Source organism: Felis catus, chromosome A2, assembly GCF_018350175.1.
Source record: "Felis catus isolate Fca126 chromosome A2, F.catus_Fca126_mat1.0, whole genome shotgun sequence".
In the NCBI taxonomy this organism is placed as follows: Eukaryota; Metazoa; Chordata; class Mammalia; order Carnivora; family Felidae; genus Felis; species Felis catus.
Window position 1 is genome coordinate 12,532,108 of NC_058369.1, and position 17,150 is coordinate 12,549,257.

General features: G+C 51.6%; 1 protein-coding gene and 1 non-coding gene across 7 annotated transcripts in view; one reads left to right on the forward strand and one right to left on the reverse strand.

Moving 5' to 3' along the window:
- Positions 1 to 17,150, forward strand: part of NWD1 (NACHT and WD repeat domain containing 1) — a 75,496-nt gene that overhangs the window by 25,630 nt on the left and 32,716 nt on the right. For all 6 annotated transcript variants that reach the window (XM_045047845.1, XM_019819120.3, XM_045047843.1 and 3 more), the window contains 6 exons: positions 3,693 to 3,896; positions 5,278 to 5,437; positions 6,068 to 6,185; positions 6,864 to 7,022; positions 11,126 to 11,323; positions 14,451 to 14,573. In XM_045047845.1, coding sequence (XP_044903780.1) covers positions 3,693 to 3,896; positions 5,278 to 5,437; positions 6,068 to 6,185; positions 6,864 to 7,022; positions 11,126 to 11,323; positions 14,451 to 14,573 — 962 coding nt within the window. The remainder of the gene's footprint in view (positions 1 to 3,692; positions 3,897 to 5,277; positions 5,438 to 6,067; positions 6,186 to 6,863; positions 7,023 to 11,125; positions 11,324 to 14,450; positions 14,574 to 17,150) is intronic.
- Positions 502 to 592, reverse strand: TRNAN-AUU. The gene is given in 2 exon segments: positions 502 to 537; positions 556 to 592. It is a non-coding gene; the product is annotated as a tRNA-Asn (tRNA).

Here is a 17,150-nt window from a genome sequence, read left to right on the forward strand (position 1 = left end):
TTTATGGAGGGAGGGTGCCTGCCGGGGCTGTGATTTCGGGACCTCTCACTGCATGAAAACAGGCCAGTGTGCTGTGATGGTTGAGAGCCTGGCCCTTGGAGCAGAGCTGAGTCCTTCTAGACCAGTGGAGATTCTGGGGAGATTCTGCCCCCAGGGGACACTGGCCCATGTGCAGGGACATTTCTGGTTGTCATAACTTGGCGGGGGGAGCTGCTGGCATCGAGTGAGTGGAGACCAGGGATGCCACTCAGCACCCTGCAGTGCACAAGGACGGTCCCCACCGCAGACGATGATGGAGCCCCCGGTGTCGGCAGTGACGGGGCGAGAAACCCTGCCTAAGCATGAGAGAGACCCTGTCTGCTGTCTGTTTCCATCTGTCTCTCTTTTTTTTTTAATGTTTTTTTTTTTTTTTTTGAGAGGGAGAAAGAGAGAAAGAGCAGGAGAGGGGTAGAGGGAGAGTGAGAGAGAGAATCCCATGCAGGCTCCACGCTGTCAACCCAGAGCCCAACGTGGGACTCGATCCCACGACCATAAGATCACGACCTAAGCTGAAATCAATAGTCAGATGCTCAACCGACTGAGCCACCCAGGCTCCCCTCCAGCCACCTATCTATCTTCCTATCTATCTATCTATCTATCTATCTATCTATCTATCTATCATCTCTCATTCTCTTTTTCTATATATATGTATGTACATATATATAAACACACACACACACACACACACACACACACACACACACACACACACACACACATATATATATATATATAAACTCCTCTCAGAGCACCTGAGTGGCTCAGTCAGCTAAGCATCCGACTCTTGATTTCATTGGTTTGGGCTCAGGTCATGATCTCGAGGTTTGTGAGTTGGAGCCCCTCGTCAAGCTCTGCGGAGCCTGCTTGGGATTCTCGCTCTCCCACTCTCTGCCCCTCCCCCACTTGTTCTCTCTCTCTCTCTCTCTCTCTCTCTCTCTCTCTCTCAAAATAAACTTAAAAACAAATCTCCTCCATCTACCTATCTTCCTCTGTCTCTGTCATGCTACTGGCTTCTAATGGGTGGAGACCAGGGATGCTGCTAAATGTCCCACGGCACACAGAGCAGTACTCACGACAAAGAGTGATCCGACCCCAAATGTCAGCAGTGTGAGGCCGAGAAACACGGTGCCTTCCCCACGCCTCCTCTGTGCAGCGCCTGGCATCCATTACTCTACCCGTGGCTTTCTGGGTCCTGTTCTAGACGTTCCAAGGAAATGCAATCATAAGATAGGTGGTTTTTTGTAACCGATTTCTTTCCTTTAGGGTTCTGTTTCCAAAGCTCATCTGGTGCTGCAGCACATGCAGGGCTCTCTTTCTTCACGTGGCCGAAGAATATTCTATTGTGTGGATACAACCCTGTCTCAGGGTTGCTGTAACGAAAAATACCATAGAATGGGAGGCTGCTTTTTTAATGTTTATTTATTTATTTTTGAGGAGGGGGAGGAGAGAGAATCCCAAGCAGGCTCCACGCTATCTGCACAGAGCCCGATGCGGGGCTCGAGCCCACAAACCTCAAGATCCTTTAAAAACCAAAGAAACCAAGGGTCGAACGCTCAACTGACTGAGCCACCAGGTGCCCCTAGAGTTGGGAGGGGCTTCTAAATTTATTTCTTACAGTTCTGGAGGCTGGAGAGTCCAAGGTTAAGGTGCTGGCAGATATGGTGTCTGCTGAGAGCTCTCTCCCTGGTTCATCTTCTGGCTGTGTCCTCACATGGCAAGGGATAAGGGAGCTCTCGGGAGCATTAACCCCGTTCATGGGGTTCCATGTTCATGACCCAATCACCTCCCAAATGCCCTGCTCCCTAATACCGTCACCTTGGGGGATTAGGCCCTCAACGTATGGATTTGCCCTAGAGACACATCCCCCGTCCACAGCAACCACATTTTGTTCATCCGCTCGTCTGTTCAAGGATATCTGGACAGTTTCCACCTTCTGGCTGTCGTGAACCAGGCTGATCTGAATAAGCGTGTGCAAGTTGTGGTTTGAACACCTGTCTGGAGTGAGATTTGAAAACCATAAATCTGATTCCGTTTCTGCCCCGAGTAACTCTTCCAAGGACTTCCCCTGGCTTTGAGGAAAGTATCCAAACTCCTTGCCAAGGCCTGCTGGATCTGGCTGCCTTCCACCCCCCCTGCCCCAGATCTCACGCCGGCCCCTTCCCTGCCACCCGACCCAGCTGCAGTGGCGCCTTCTCAGAGGGACCCGCCTGCTCCCAGACCCCACTTGCTGCTCTATGTCATGTGACATGGGTTGCACTATTCTCTTCCTGGGAATCGGTGTTACCCAACCTCTCTGTGCTCTTTTCCTGTTATTTCCCACCTGGCTCTGGGAATGAGAAGACGAGCCATCCAACTCGAGCCTGGAAGGAGGGGACCCAAGCTTGATTTGTACTGAGGGTGCGTCAAAGAATGGGAAAGAAGCTTCTGCCCTGAAGGAGGGGGTTTTCTGGAGGAGCCACAGGAGGGGTGCTATCAAGCGGACGGCCCCTCCCCCTCCCCCCCCCCCCCCCCGGGTGTGGCTCCCAGGAATTCTGGTTTGGAGAAAACTGTCAAGACAAGAAAGCAGGTTGGGGGGGGTGGGTGGCATGGCTTCATCTGGAGGGGGAGTGTGGAGTCGAACCCCAGAGACATTCCAGCTGTGATCGTCAAAGATGATTGTGCTTGCAGAAGGGAGCCCAGGGGACGCCTCACCTTGTCGTATACTAGAGAACGCTACGTGAGCAGGTGTCTATACATATGAAGAATGTGGCAGGTGTTCTGATCGGAAGGAAGGCTTCGGGGCGCCTGGGGGGCTCAGTCGGTTGAGCATGCGACTTCGGCTCAGGTGATGATCTCACGGTTCATGAGTTTGAGCCCCGCGTCAGGCTCTGTGTTGACGGCTCAGAGCCTGGAGCCTGCTTCCGATTCTGTCTCTGTCTTTCTCTCTCTCTCTGTCCCTCCCCCACTCGTGCTCTGTCTCTCTCTCTCAAAAATAAAAATAAACATTACAAAAATTAAAAAAAAGAGAGAGAGCCAGGAAGACTTCCAGTCCACATCAGAGAACTAAACCCGCACTCACACACGAGGTGTGTGTACCCCACAAGGTGCACCCAGAAGCCAGCCTGCCTCTTTCCCTTGCTCTAAGGGGAACCCTGTTGCCCTCCCAGAAGAAGCGTGCAGGCCAATCTCCAGCTCTTCCAGCCTGATGCTCTCAGGCATCATCAGGCATCAGTCCTTCGGGTCCAGCACCAAAACTTCATCACCCACCCCCTTTAGGGCCGCTTCCTTCCTCTCGCTCTGTCCTTTCTCGGGCCAGGAAACACAGGCAAGGCTGGCGTGGGCACATGTGGTGCCTGCGTTGCCTTTCTAAATCACCTGCTGTCTCCCTCCCTATGCTGCCTGACTCGTCTGAGGCTGGGGAGAGCCTGGTCCGTGGCTCTGTTAGGTGTGTGTGCAGAAGGAAAGGTCAGGAAGGTCTTCTGCGATGGGCACGGCTGTACCCGGGCACCGGTACCTGCTAGGCACCATCCCAATGCCGTCCCTCAGAGCGAACCTTTTGGGGACGGGCAGGATGTTGTGCAGACAGCTGGCCACGTCTCTCTCCCTCTCTGGGCTGCTGTGTCCCCCAGCCACAGGAGACAGCGTGTTCCAGTGCCCGTCCCTCCTCCCCGCAGGCATGGGCTCTCAGAGGCAGAGCTGAAGGACGTCCTGTCCTTGGATGACGAGGTCCTGCAGGTGGTCTACCGGGACTGGACCCCGCCCAGCAAGGAGCTACTGCGTTTTCCACCGCTGCTCTGGGTGAGGCTTCGCCGGGATCTGGGCCACTGCTTGGCCTGGCGGCCCGTGGACGGCTTCACGCTCCTGGCCATTGCCCACAGGTGGGTCCAGCGTGGCGGTAGCGCTCTCTGGGTGCCCGAGAGCGAGGACTCGCGCCTCGGGCTCCTCCTTGTTCCAGATCCTTCTTCTAACCCCGGTCCCAGCGAACCAGCGCAGCATTCAAGGGTTTCCACATCACCGACTCGGACACAACTAAGTTGTTTTTGAAACTGAGGATCGGGTCACATAACACAAAATTCACCATTTTCAAGGGTACAAATTCAGTAACATTTAGTGCATCCACAATGTTGGGTAACCAGCCTCTCTAAACAGTTCCAGAACAATTCCATCCGCCCCCCCAAAGGACACCTCGTTCCCATCAGCAGTCACTCCCTACTCCCCCAGCTCCTAGAACCTGCTAATCTGCCTTCTGTCTCCATGGATTTGCCTGATCTGGACATTTCATATATGTGGGATCAGACAGCACGTATACAGAAGGTGGGATGTCCCCTCAGCCTCTGAGCATGACTGGGGGTGGGGGGGGAACAGCAGATGAGGAATATGCCCCCCACCCCCAACATTCCAGAGTGGGGGGAAAAAGAACACAATATTCAGGAGCATATGAGAACGGCCCCTGAACTCCTAGCCTCTCCCGCCACCGGGCCTTTGCACATGCCATTCCCTTGCCCTGGAACACCGTCGTTTTCTGATACGGTTCACCACACAGACTCCTACTTAACCTCTGAGGCCCAGGCTTTTGTGTCTGGCTTCTTTCCTCAGCATCAAGGTTTGCAGGCTCATCCGTGTTGTAGTGTGAATCGGGGCTTCATTCCTTTTCACGGCTGAGAAATAACCCGTTGCATGGATGGACCACATTTTGTTTATCTGTGTGTCCATTGATGGACACTTGGGTTGTTTCTTGGGACTGTGATCAGTGCTGCCGTGAACATGTGTGCACAAGTGTTTGTTTGAATACCTGCTTTTGCTTCGTTTTGTTTTTAAGTAGGCTCCACACCAAGCGTGGGGCCCAGCTCAGGGCTTGAACTCGTGACCCTGAGATCAAGACCTGAGCTGAGACCAAGAGCCCGACACCTAACCGACTGAGCCACGCGGGCGCCCCTGAACACCTATTTTTTAATTCTCTTGGTCTATACCTGGGAGTGGAGTTGCTGGGTCAGACAGTACCTTGTTTTATGTTTAACCTATTGAGAAACCCAAATGTTCCTTTTCCAAGTAACTTTATTAAAGGGGAAAGAAGAAAGATGGGCCAATTTATAGATAGATGTTAGGTAACCAATAGGACGGGTGGTCAGCGGAGGCAGTGAGCATCCGGCAGGGGCTCAGGAGGGACCCGCGTTTGGGAACAGCCTCCTGGAAGGCGGGTGGCCCCCCTCTGAGCTCACCAGTCGCCCAGGCCCAAGAGCCCGTGTCCCCTCTCTGCAGGCAGCTGGCCGAGGTGGTCCAAGAACGCTACCTGTCCGGGGTCGAGAGAGCCAAGAGGCACGGGGTCTTGGCTGACTTCTTCTCAGGGGCCTGGAGCCAGGGCACCAAGAAGCTCGTCACCCTGCCGCTCGTGGGGAAGCCCCTGAACCTGGACCGCATGGTGAGGTGTCTGCCTGGGGTCCCTGCTCTCTACCTGCAGTCTCCGCCCTGCCATGCAGGCAAGGTCAAGGCTGCCTGGCGAGGACCACCCGCTCCTTCCTTCCTTCTTTCTTTTCCACCCAGAATGCCATCCTGACCTTCTTCCTTTCCCTCCCCCACAGAAGGTGGGATGTCCCCTCAGCCTCTGAGCATGACTGGGGTGGGGGGTGGGGAACAGCAGATGAGGAATATGTCCCCCATTCCATGCCCCAACATTCCAGAGCAGGGGGGAAAAGAATCACAATATTCAGGAGCATATGAGAACGGCCCCTGAACTCCTAGCCTCTCCCGCCACCGGGCCTTTGCACATGCCATTCCCTTGCCCTGGAACACCGTCGTTTTCTGATACGGTTCACCACACAGACTCCTACTTAACCTCTGAGGCCCAGCTCCGATGTCCCTTGGATTCCCTGAGCCCCGCGTTCCTCCCTCTGCCCTGGCCCTGCCTGTGGTGGGTGTGGGACATCTGTGTCTGGAATTGTGTCCCCGTCCCCTCCAGTGTCACCTGTGCGTGGCTTGGCCCACGTTTGTGGAGCGAACGAATGAGCTTGGGTCATAGCAGCCTGGTTGTCGGCCCCCTCCTCCTCTGCAGGTGGCCCCTCAGCCCCTGTGGTTCTCGGACACGGTCGCAAATCTGCGAAAGCTGAAGGAGATGCCTCATCACCTGGTCCACTCAGGCCGCCTTGAAACGCTGAAGCAGGAGGTTCTGGGTGAGGGTCGCACCCGTTTCGGAGGGGACTCAGTGGGTCCCAACCTTCCGCTGTGCTCCCGCATACGTCAGAATCCTCGACTCCGCTTAAGACAGTGGTTCTCACCAGGGGTCATTCTGTGCCCCCCCCCCCCACCACCAGCAGGGGACACGTGGCAATGTCCGGGGACGTTTTGGTTGTCACAGCTCAGGGAAGGGAGTGCTACTGGCATCTAGTCCCAGCTGATAGGGCAGACGTGACAAATGTGGCCTTAGAATGAGACCCTGTCTGTCCGTCTATCGTATCATATGACAGATACGATATGATAATCTTTGTATTTAGCCGCCTATCACCCCTCTACCCATCCACCTTTCTATTTGTCTCTCTATCTATCCTTCTGTTCATCCCCGTGAGTCTCAACCAGGGGTGATTCTGCACCCAGGAGACTTTTGGCAACGTTCGTGTTTTTGATGATCACCCCCGGGGAGGTGCTATGGCATCCGGTGGGTGGAGGCCAGAGGTGCTGGTCGGCCCCGCACTATGCACGGCCCCACCGCAGAGAATGACGCGGCCCCAAACCTCAGCAGTGTCGAGGCCGTGAACCCCCAGAGAAATGGAGAGGTGAGAACCAGCCTCCAAGTATGAACTAGAAGGAAACATGTGCCCCTACAATACCCCCTCCCCCCTCCCTGCCCACAGGCAGCATGAACTGGATTTCCTGCCGCGGCATCTCTGGAGGCATCGAGAGCCTGTTGGACGACTTTGACCTGTATGCCCCTTACCTGGACTGTCCGGAGGTCGGCCTGGTCCGGGAAGCCCTCCAGCTGTGCCGCCCGGCCCTGGAGCTCCGAGGCATGGGTGAGTCGGCCTGGCGGGGGGGGCTTCACTCTGCACTGACTTCTAGAAGATCATTCTCCTCACCAAGACCCCAGCTGGATTTTCATTCGCCGGCACACCTTTCCTGTCTACGCCTGTGGGGTTTCTAGAATTTAGAATGGAAGCTGGAAGAGCTTTGGAGTGAAGCGTTTTCTAGAAAAAGGGCCAGATAGGAAAAATGTCAGGCAAAAATCGAGGAAATGATGTCAATATTAATATAATAAGAGAGAAAACACGTTCCCCCAACTTTTTTTATTGATAACACTTGAAACAGAATAGTAGTAGTTGAACGTGACTTTTTGTAACTCAAGTCTACTCAAGAGAAAGGAGTGGGGCGCCTGGGTGGCTCCGTCGGTGAAGCGTCCGACTTCGGCTCAGGTCATGATCTCACGGTTCGTGGGCTCGAGCCCCACATCGGGCTTGCTGCTGACAGTCAGAAGCTGGAGACGGCCTCGGATTCTGTGTCTCCCTCTCTCTCTGCCCCTCCCCTGCTCTCTCTCTCTCTCTCTCTCTCTCTCAAAAATAAACATTAAAAATTAAAAAAAAAAAAAGAAGGGGGCAATTTTTGTCCTAGGGGATGACATTTTGCCTAACCGGGGCTCAAAGTCGGCGTTTTAAGCGCACGGCTCAGGGACATCAGGCACTTTCCCACCCATCTCCAGAACCAGTTCATCTCGCAAAACTGAACCTGTGTCCCCATCAAACACAAACTCCTCATTCCCTTCCCCCAGCCCCGGGCACCCACCATCTACTGTCTGTGAATCTGACTACCGTAGGGACCTCATCCAAGTGGCCTCAGACAGCCTTGGCCCTTCCGTGTCTGGCTTCTTTCACTCGGCGTGATTTCCTCAGCGTTCGTCTATGTTGTAGCAGGCATCAGAATCTCCATCTTTAAAAGACAGGAAAGCATTGCGTTGGGCCGATGGACCTCATTTCGTTTCTCCATTCCTCCACTGATGGACACTTGGGTCGTTTCTACTTATTGCCCGTTGTGACGAATGCTGCTGGGAACACAGGTATACAACTATCTTTTCAAGACCCTGCTTAAAAAAACTCTCTGGAGTAGACACCCAGAAGTACAATTGTCGGATCAGATCGTAATTCGATGTTCATTTTTTCGAGAAACCACCATACGGCGGCTGCACCGTTTTACGTTCCCGCCAGCAAGCAGCGCACGGGGGCTCCGATTTCTCTCTGTCCTCACCAGCCCTCGTCATTTCTGGTTTTTAAACTTAATTTTTTAAAAAAATTTTTTTTTTCAACGTTTATTTATTTTTGGGACAGAGAGAGACAGAGCATGAATGGGGGAGGGGCAGAGAGAGAGGGAGACACAGAATCGGAAACAGGCTCCAGGCTCTGAGCCATCAGCCCAGAGCCGGACGCGGGGCTCGAACTCCTGGACCGCGAGATCGTGACCTGGCTGAAGTCGGACGCTTAACCGACTGCGCCACCCAGGCGCCCCAAACTTAATTTTTTTTTTAACGTTTATTTATTTTTGAGACAGAGAGAGACAGAGCATGAACGGGGGAGGGGCAGAGAAAGAGGGAGACACAGAATCGGAAGAAGGCTCCAGGCTTTGAGCCATCAGCCCAGAGCCGGACGCGGGGCTCAAACTCACAGACCATGAGATCGTGACCTGAGCCGAAGTCGGCCGCCCAACCGACTGAGCCACCCAGGTGCCCCCATTTTCTGGTTTTTAAAACACTGATAGTCATCCTGATGAGCGTGAGGTGGCCTGGGTGGTTGTTATCGTACAATCCCCACCTGGTTTTGATGTGAGGGTTTTATAAGGAGTTTTATGAAGGTGCTTAAGTCCCTATATCCCTTCTGTGGCTCCCTTGGAGCTTAACCAAATGCCCCTCCTGGGAGAAGCCTGTCCAGCCCCCACTGAGCCTGGACACCCTCCAGCCCCTGCATTCTTCACCACTACAACCCTTTTTCCATCTGTCTTAGCGCTTTTTTTTTTTTAATTTTTATTGGGGAGAGAGAGAGAGAGAGAGAGAGAAAGAGAGAGAGAGACGCATGCACGAGGTGGGGAGGGGCAGAAGGAGAGAGAGAACCCCTAGCAGGCTCTACGCCCAGCACGGAGCCCGACATGGGGTTCGATACATGACTCTGGGGTCATGATCTGAGCCGAAATCAAGCCGTATGCTCAACCCACTGAGCCACCCAGGCGCCCCTGCCTTGGCTCGTAATTATTATTTCCATTGGTTTTCTTTTGCATCACCCGTGTGCCAAATTGCCAGCCCTACCACATAGACCAGTCCTGGCCAAGAACACGGATTTTGAGCCCCACTGTGTTAATTCAAATCTGGGCCTTGCCACTTACTGGTAGTGTGACCTTGCAAGTCCCTGACGCTCCCCACCCCACCCCGCCTTGCTGTCCTCAGTCTTTCCATCTGCAAAATGGGGATGCTGGTCGACCCTCCTACCTACAGCTGTCCCCATGGGGCCATCCAAGGGGCCCGTTACTGTCATGACAGCACCAACCTTGTTGATGTGAATGGCCTTGGATGAGCCATTTCTGCACAGAGCCTCAGTTTCCATCATCTGCAAAATGTGGGATTGGACTAAAGCATGTCTAAGATGCCACCCAAGTGGAAGAGGCCGGTGCCCACCATCAGCTTATGCCTTTCTTGTGCATTTTTGCTCACCAGTTGTAAACCTCACAGGGAGTGAGTTGCCAGGATAAACAGCCTTGGGAACAACTGCCCAGTTTGAGGGAAGAGTTAAAAGCCCAAATCACAGCATGTTCTTTGCAGGAATCCTTGATTAACAACCTGTGGCCGGCCCGGCACCAGCAGGTGTAGGAATGAATGTCACCACCAGAGGGCGCAGCCGGCCAACCTTGAGCTCCAGCACATTCCAGGACTTGGAGCCTCCTCCAAAGCCCGCCAGCATTCCCAATTTCTCCTATTGCCTTAGGCTCCAGGATGATTGGGTGTGATGGCGTTTCTGACTCTATTTTTATTTTAAAAGCTGACTTTTTGTTCATCATGGGTTTGGGGAGGGCATTAATTTTGATTTTTTAAAAATATTGCATGGAAATAGTATTTATCTTGATGGTTGTGTTTCTTGGTGCCGCCTTACATCTTGCACCCATGGTGAGTGGGGCACTTGACCCTGGTCCTGACCTTGCCTCATTCCACCTGCCAGCAAACCAAGGCACAAAGCTTTGTCACCATTGCCCCAAACCCCACAGTTAGGACAAGCCGACAGCAGAGACAATGAACTGCTTGCCTTCAGCGTCCCTGGTCTTCACTCAAGGTTGGAATAAAACTTTTTGGGTCAGATTCACACCTCCTACTGGCTGTGTGACCTTGTACAAGTTGCTTAACCTCTCTGAGCCTCAATTTCCCCCTTTATGAACTTGGGATAATAATGATGGTATGTCTGTTGGGATAGGCAGAAAGCACTGCCCTCTCCAAAGATATATTCGCTTCCTAATCCTTGGAACCTGTGACTCTTGTCTTATGCGGCAAACGATGTGACTAAATTAAGGAATTTGAGATGGAGAGTTTATCCTGGATTATCCAGATGGGCTCGAAAGGCAATCCCAAATGTCCTTATCAAACGGAAGCAGCCTTGATGGGCCTGTCTGGATTCAGCTTCGTGGTGGCTGTGGGCCCTTTAGCCTTGCTCTACATTTCACTGCTCAAGCTTGCTGCCTCAAAGCGGCCTCTACAACTTATCGGGTGTCTGTGATGTTCTAGGTGCTAAGAACAGAGCAATGAACGAGACAGACCTCATTCCTGTTTCAGGAAACTCAAGCTCTAGGGTAGTGAGGAGAGGCGGGGCCACGAAGAAAGGTTAATTGTAGCTGTGATGAGCTGGGGGGTGGGGCAGGTGGATTAGTGGGTTGGGCTGGAAACGGCTTTTTAAAGAAGTGGCCCTTTAGCTAAAATTAGGAGGTGATTAGCATGAGAAAGGGGGAAGGCCAGTCCAGGCCAAAGGCCCCCCCCCCCCCCCCCCCCCGGAGGCTAAGAACCACCTGGGGCCCTGGAAGTAGGGGTGAGTGTTTGGGGAGAGAGACAGAGGCAGGAGAAGATGGCCCTTCTCCTTAACGTGAGTCCCCTTTGTTGCAGAGAGGAGCATCCTATATACAGAACTCCTGGCCAGACTCCATTTCTTCATGACCTCACATCCGGCGCTGGTGGGACAGCTGTGCCAACAGGCCCAGAACTGGTTCCGGATGTGCCCACATCCTGTGCTGGTACCCCTCACGGGATTCCTCCAGCCCCCGGGAGGACCCCTCCGGGCAACCCTCACCGGCTGTCACAAGGGTCAGTCTCTGCGACTCTGCAAAAATCCTGCCAGGCCCCCTCATGCCTGAGGGCAGCGGACGGCAGGTGTTTCTGGCTGCTCCCTGGGGCTCTCCTCTGTCAGTAGAGGGAGGCCCCCGGGGTGCCATCAGGGCAAGCCCTTGCTGTCTCATGCTGACTCCACTCTCTCTGCCTCCCAGGGACTGTAGATTACTAGTGTAAATACCACTAATGAGCCCAGAGCAAGGAGGTGCTGGCTGCCTCTAAGAATCGAGTGCCCATCTTACAGATAGTTTCTGGGATTTACTGGCTCGTGCTGGTAAGTCCAAAAGCTAGGGATTGTGTCCGACTGGTCCCTGAGAGGCTGGTGGAACTCATGGATTCTCCTGGGACACCAAAATGTCAGAGAAATTAGAGGACTTAGTTCCCTCTATTCATGTGTTATCCCTTGCTTCCCTCCTTTCTGTCTGTCCTTCCATCCATCCACCCTTCCTTCCTTCCTTCCTTCCTTCCTTCCTTCCTTCCTTCCTTCCTTCCTTCCTTCCCCTCCTTCCTTCCTTTCTTCCTTCCCTCCACCTGTCAGTCCATTAGCTATCTTTCAGCCCTCTGTCCACACCACTCATCTTTCCATTTCACTCTGAACATCTTCCATTCACTCACCCCACCACCCATCTGTGCACCCAGCCATTCATCAACCCGCCCACCCATCGATCGGTTGATTCATCTATCTACTCATCTAACATCCACCCATCCACTCACCCACTTATCCAGCCAGCCATCTAGCTATCCGCTCATGCCCCAGTCTACCTCCATTCCTCCACCCCTTTATCTGCCCACCCATAACTTCTTGCATTATTGAAAGGCCAGCAAATACAATTAAGTTGTGGCTCGAATGTCAGTTATTGCAAGTCGGGCCATTTCTGTGCCACATGGCCCTGTAGGGAGAGCTACACTCCCAAGGCATAGTGCTTCCAAAACAGAAGTTCTAAGAGACGAAGTACCATACATGGAGGAACTGATTTAGGGACAGCCGCTAGAATGCTGTGTTCAGAAGGGAATCTGATTTGATGGAGACTATCTTTATTAGGTTACAAGTTCAAATGGCTGTAACAAGGGACAAAATAGCAGTGGCTTAAATAAAAAAGCAGTTCATTTCCTCCCACTCCCACACAACAGTCCAGGCATAAGTAGAGGTAACACTGTGTCTCCAAGGTGTCAGGTGTTAGAAATAAGCCCACTTGGGGCGCCTGGGTGGCGCAGTCGGTTAAGCCTCCGACTTCAGCCAGGTCACGATCTCGCGGTCCGTGAGTTCGAGCCCCGCGTCAGGCTCTGGGCTGATGGCCTGGAGCCTGTTTCCGATTCTGTGTCTCCCTCTCTCTCTGCCCCACCCCCGTTCATGCTCTGTCTCTCTCTCTCCCAAAAATAAATAAACGTTGAAAAAAAATTAAAAAAAAAAGAAAAGAAAAGAAATAAGTCCACTGCCCCAATCAAAGGAGCGACACGGACTCAGAGCACAGGGAAACTAGGGTTTAAGCAACCAAGAGCAGGTGTCTGATGGACAGGCACAGTTGGGGCAGTTACAGCAGGCAATTTATCGCCTAGCGTGTAAGTCCCTCCCCTGGTTCCTCATTGGCTGAGCACTACAGAGGCAAGTCCCTCCCCTGGTCCCTCACTGGCTGAGCCTACAGAGGCAAGTCCCTCCCCTCGTTCCTCACTGGCTGAGCACTACAGAGGCAAGTTCCTCCCCTCATTGGCTGAGTACTACAGAGGCAAGTCCCTCCTCTGGTTCCTCATTGGCTGAGTACTGCAGAGGTTGCAGCCTTACTGGTAGTCGCCTATGTCCACGTAAGGCAAAAAGTCTGATTGGAACGCATGTACCTTCCCCTTCCCGAGGTGACACAGAGACTTCAGTCCTTTGGCGCGTGCTCATTGCAAACCCCGCGAAAAATAAGCCCGCGAAACTCAGAGGGGACGAAGAACCTGGAAGTGAAGTGTGTAAGGGTTTGGGACTCCATTGTGGGGGAGGGGGTTCGGACATACTTCCAATAGGTTGTAAAACTACTGTCGATGAGACAGCACAGCTTTTATTTGGTATTTCTGAAAATGAATCATCTCCCTTACTTCTCGCATCAGGGACCTAGACTCAGTCTTGTTGCTCTGCCATTTTCAATGTCAAACTAACATTTGACGGCTTAACAGTGGCCGTTCCAGCCCCGACCAATAGGATGGCCTTTCGGCCAGTAGGAAGTGGGAAGGGGAGGTGGATGGCAGACCCCTTCCCTTTGAGGGAGTGGTCTAGAAGCAGAATTTATCGGGTCTGTGAGAAGTGTCTCCTTGGTAAGATCTTGGCCATCTGCTGCTGCAAGGGAGCTTGGGAAATATGGCCTTTGTCCCGGTGAATGCGCACTCAGCTAACACCTGTGGGCTGTGGGCTTTGTTACAAAAAGAAGTCTGACCGGATGGCTATGGGGGACAAATCACAGACAGTGCAGTGACTGATTAGGAAGTGGCAGTCACAGAGAAGTTTTTGTTTTTGCCACCCCCCCGGGTAGGGAGACGTTTTGTGTTCCAGACCCACTGTGCCTCTGTAGGAGCCCTAGTTATGTCAAAGCTCGGAAAGTTTCTACCCACTCCGGGCTTCAGTTTTTTGATTTGCTAAATGAGAAGTTTGAGCTCACATTTCCAGGGTCACACAGTGAATGACCAGAGAAAGAAAGAAGAGGAAAGGAAAGAGAAAAGGAAAGAAAAACAAATCCCATCTCCGTACTCCCTGTCCCAGTGAGGTGGGAACAAAATACAGTCCTCTCAGACTTGGACTGGCTCTGATTTCAACTTTCCCCTATTTTATATATGGGAAACTGAGGCACTGAGCGGGGAAAGGAATCGCCCCTGCATAAGAACCGCTGAGCTTGGGAGGCACTTAGGACCTAGCGTCGTCCCTAAGAGCAACATGGACATTGCAGTCGAGATCTGAATCTGGCGTCTGACAGTGCTGGAACTTTCTAGGTGTGTGGCTCTGGACAAGGGGCTGAATCTGTGCCTCAGTTTCCCTATCTGTGAAGCGCGGGCCCATTAGAGGGCCCCATGGCTGAGGGCTCAGACACAGGAGCTGACGTGGTCGCTGGCTGTTGTCTCTGTGTGGCTGCAGGCATCACGGCCATGGCGTGGAGCGTGGAAGAGAGGCTGCTGGTTGTCGGCACCCAGGATGGCACCGTGGCTGTGTGGGACACGGAAGAACATCAGGTGATCCATATGCACATGGGACACACAGGTGAGGCCTGGAAAGTGGGCTTTGTCAACTTCGTCATCAAGATAGATAAGGTTTCGGGGCACCTGTGTGGCTCAGTTGGTTTGAACATCCAACTTCGGCTCAGGTCACGATCTCGCGGTTTGTGGGTTCGAGCCCCGCCTCGGGCTCTGTGCTGATGGCTCAGAGCCTGGAGCCTGCTTCGGATTCTGTGTCTCCCTCTCTCTCAGCCCCTCCCCCGTTCATGCTCTGTCTCTCTCTCAAAAATAAATAAGGATAAAACAAAATTTTTTTTAAGATAAATAAGATTTCAATAGAATATTTTTAAAAATCAAAATTAATGCAAAAAAAAAAATCCACCATGAATAAATATCAAGCTGTCTTAAAGACAGGATTGGCAAGAGCACTGTGCCAAGCCATATGGGAGCCAAGGGCAAAACGGAAGCTCGGTAATTTGGCACCTCCTTAAATTTGGCACCCAAAATGAGTGCCTCGCTCACCTTACCTTAACACTGGCCCGAGTCAGACTCAGGCATTTGGGAAGGCGAAATATAGTTATGGATGGTAATCAGGGCAACAAGATGTCTGAGCAGCAGTCCAAGTGACCGACTTAGGACAGTTAGGTAAAGCATTTCTCCCAGCTGGGGATGCTTCGGCCAAGACACAAAGGGCGTGAAGAAAGAAGGGTGCAAAGGGCAGGGACAGGGGAGGGAGGCTGGTGTGTTTACAGAACAGCAAGGTCGGCGCGAGGCTGGAGCTTGAGACATTATAGCAAATCAAAGAAGCCAGTCACAAAAGCCCACAGTCAGTCTGATTTGTTTATACAAAATGTCCAGAACAGGCAGATCTAGAGAGACACAAAACAGATTAGTTGTTGCTGGTTGGGGAGGGAGGAATGGGAAGTGATTGCTCATGAGGACGGGGGTTCCTTTTGGGGGTGATGGAAATGTTCCGGAATCAGATAGGGGTGACGGTTGCACAGCATTGCGAATGTGTTAGATGCCAATGAATTACACGCCTCCAAATGGTTTAAACGACAAGGAGAGAAAGGGGGAGGGAATGCCAGCTTTTTGAGGTTTTGAAAACACTCTGAATGTAGACTGTGGTGATGGTGTCACAGCTCTGTGACCACACAAAGACCAACGAATTGTACCGTCATACATGGGATGGGGGAATTTCATGCTTGTGAATTATATTTCAATAAAGATGTTAAAATTATTTTATCATTATGGAGCTTCTGGGTGGCTTAGTCTGTTGAGCAACCGACTCTCGATTTTGACTCAGGTCATGATCCCAGGGTTGTGGGATCGAGCCCCGAGTCAGGCTCTGCATTGAGCATGGAGCCTGCTTAAGATTCTCTCTTTCTCCCTCTGCCCCTCCTTCACTTGCTCTCTCTCTCTCTCTCTCTAAAAAATATATGTCACTGCAATTTAAGTATGTACAGTTTTATAATTTTTTCTCAACATTTTGCCATAACCAATCTTTTATTTCCATTGAATCTTTTTTTTAAAAACAACTTTATTGAGGTGTAATTGACATACCATTTCATCTGTTTTAAGTGTAATGCAACAATTTTTAGATTTACTGAGTTGTACAACCATCACCCTAATGCTAGAACTTTCCATCACCCCAAGGAGTCCTCTCTGCACGGCCCGCCTTCTGTGGAGTACATCTCCACTCTCACACCCAGCCCCATGGCAACCACCCATGTGCTTCCTGGATCTATCAACTTTCTGGTGCTGGACATTCGATGTGGAAGGAACAGTATCCGTATCAGTCGGAGGGCATTTACATTGTTTCCAACTTGAGGCTGCTGGGATTCTTGCTGTTGTGAGCTGGGATTCTTGCTGTTGTGATCCATCCAGTGTCACATTTATCATGTTTAAATGCAGCAACATATTTCATTCTTCTCAACAGATAATGTTCCAGAATGTATTAAATGATTTTTAAAAATTTTTTTATTTTGACTTGTTTTATTTTGTATTATTATTTTTTAATTTTTTTAATGTTCATTTATTTTTGACAGAGAGAGAGATGGGGCATGAGTGGGGGAGGGGAAGAGAGAGAGGAAGACACAGAATCTGAAACAGGCTCCAGGTTCTGAGCTGTCAGCACAGAGCCTGACGCGGGGCTTGAACTCACGGACCCCGAGATCATGACCTGAGCCGATGTCAGACGCTCAACCGACTCAGCCACCCAGGCGCCCCTTATTTTTATAAATTGACGTCCAAATTAGTTAGCATATAGTGCAACAATGATTTCAGGAGTAGATTCCTTAGTGCCCTTTACCATTTAGCCCATCCCCCCTCCCACAACCCCTCCTGTAACCCTCAGTTTGTTCTCCATATTTATGAGTCTCTTCTGTTTTGTCCCCCTCCCTGTTTTTATATTATTTTTGTTTCCCTTCCCTTATGTTCATCCGTTTTGTCTCTTAAAGTCCTCACATGAGTGAAATCATATGATTTTTGTCTTTCTCTGACTAATTTCACTTAGCATAATACCCTCCAGTTCCATCCACGTAGTTGCAAATGGCAAGATTTCATTCTTTTTCCTTGTCGAGTAATGTTCCATTGTATATACATACCACATCTTCTTTATCCG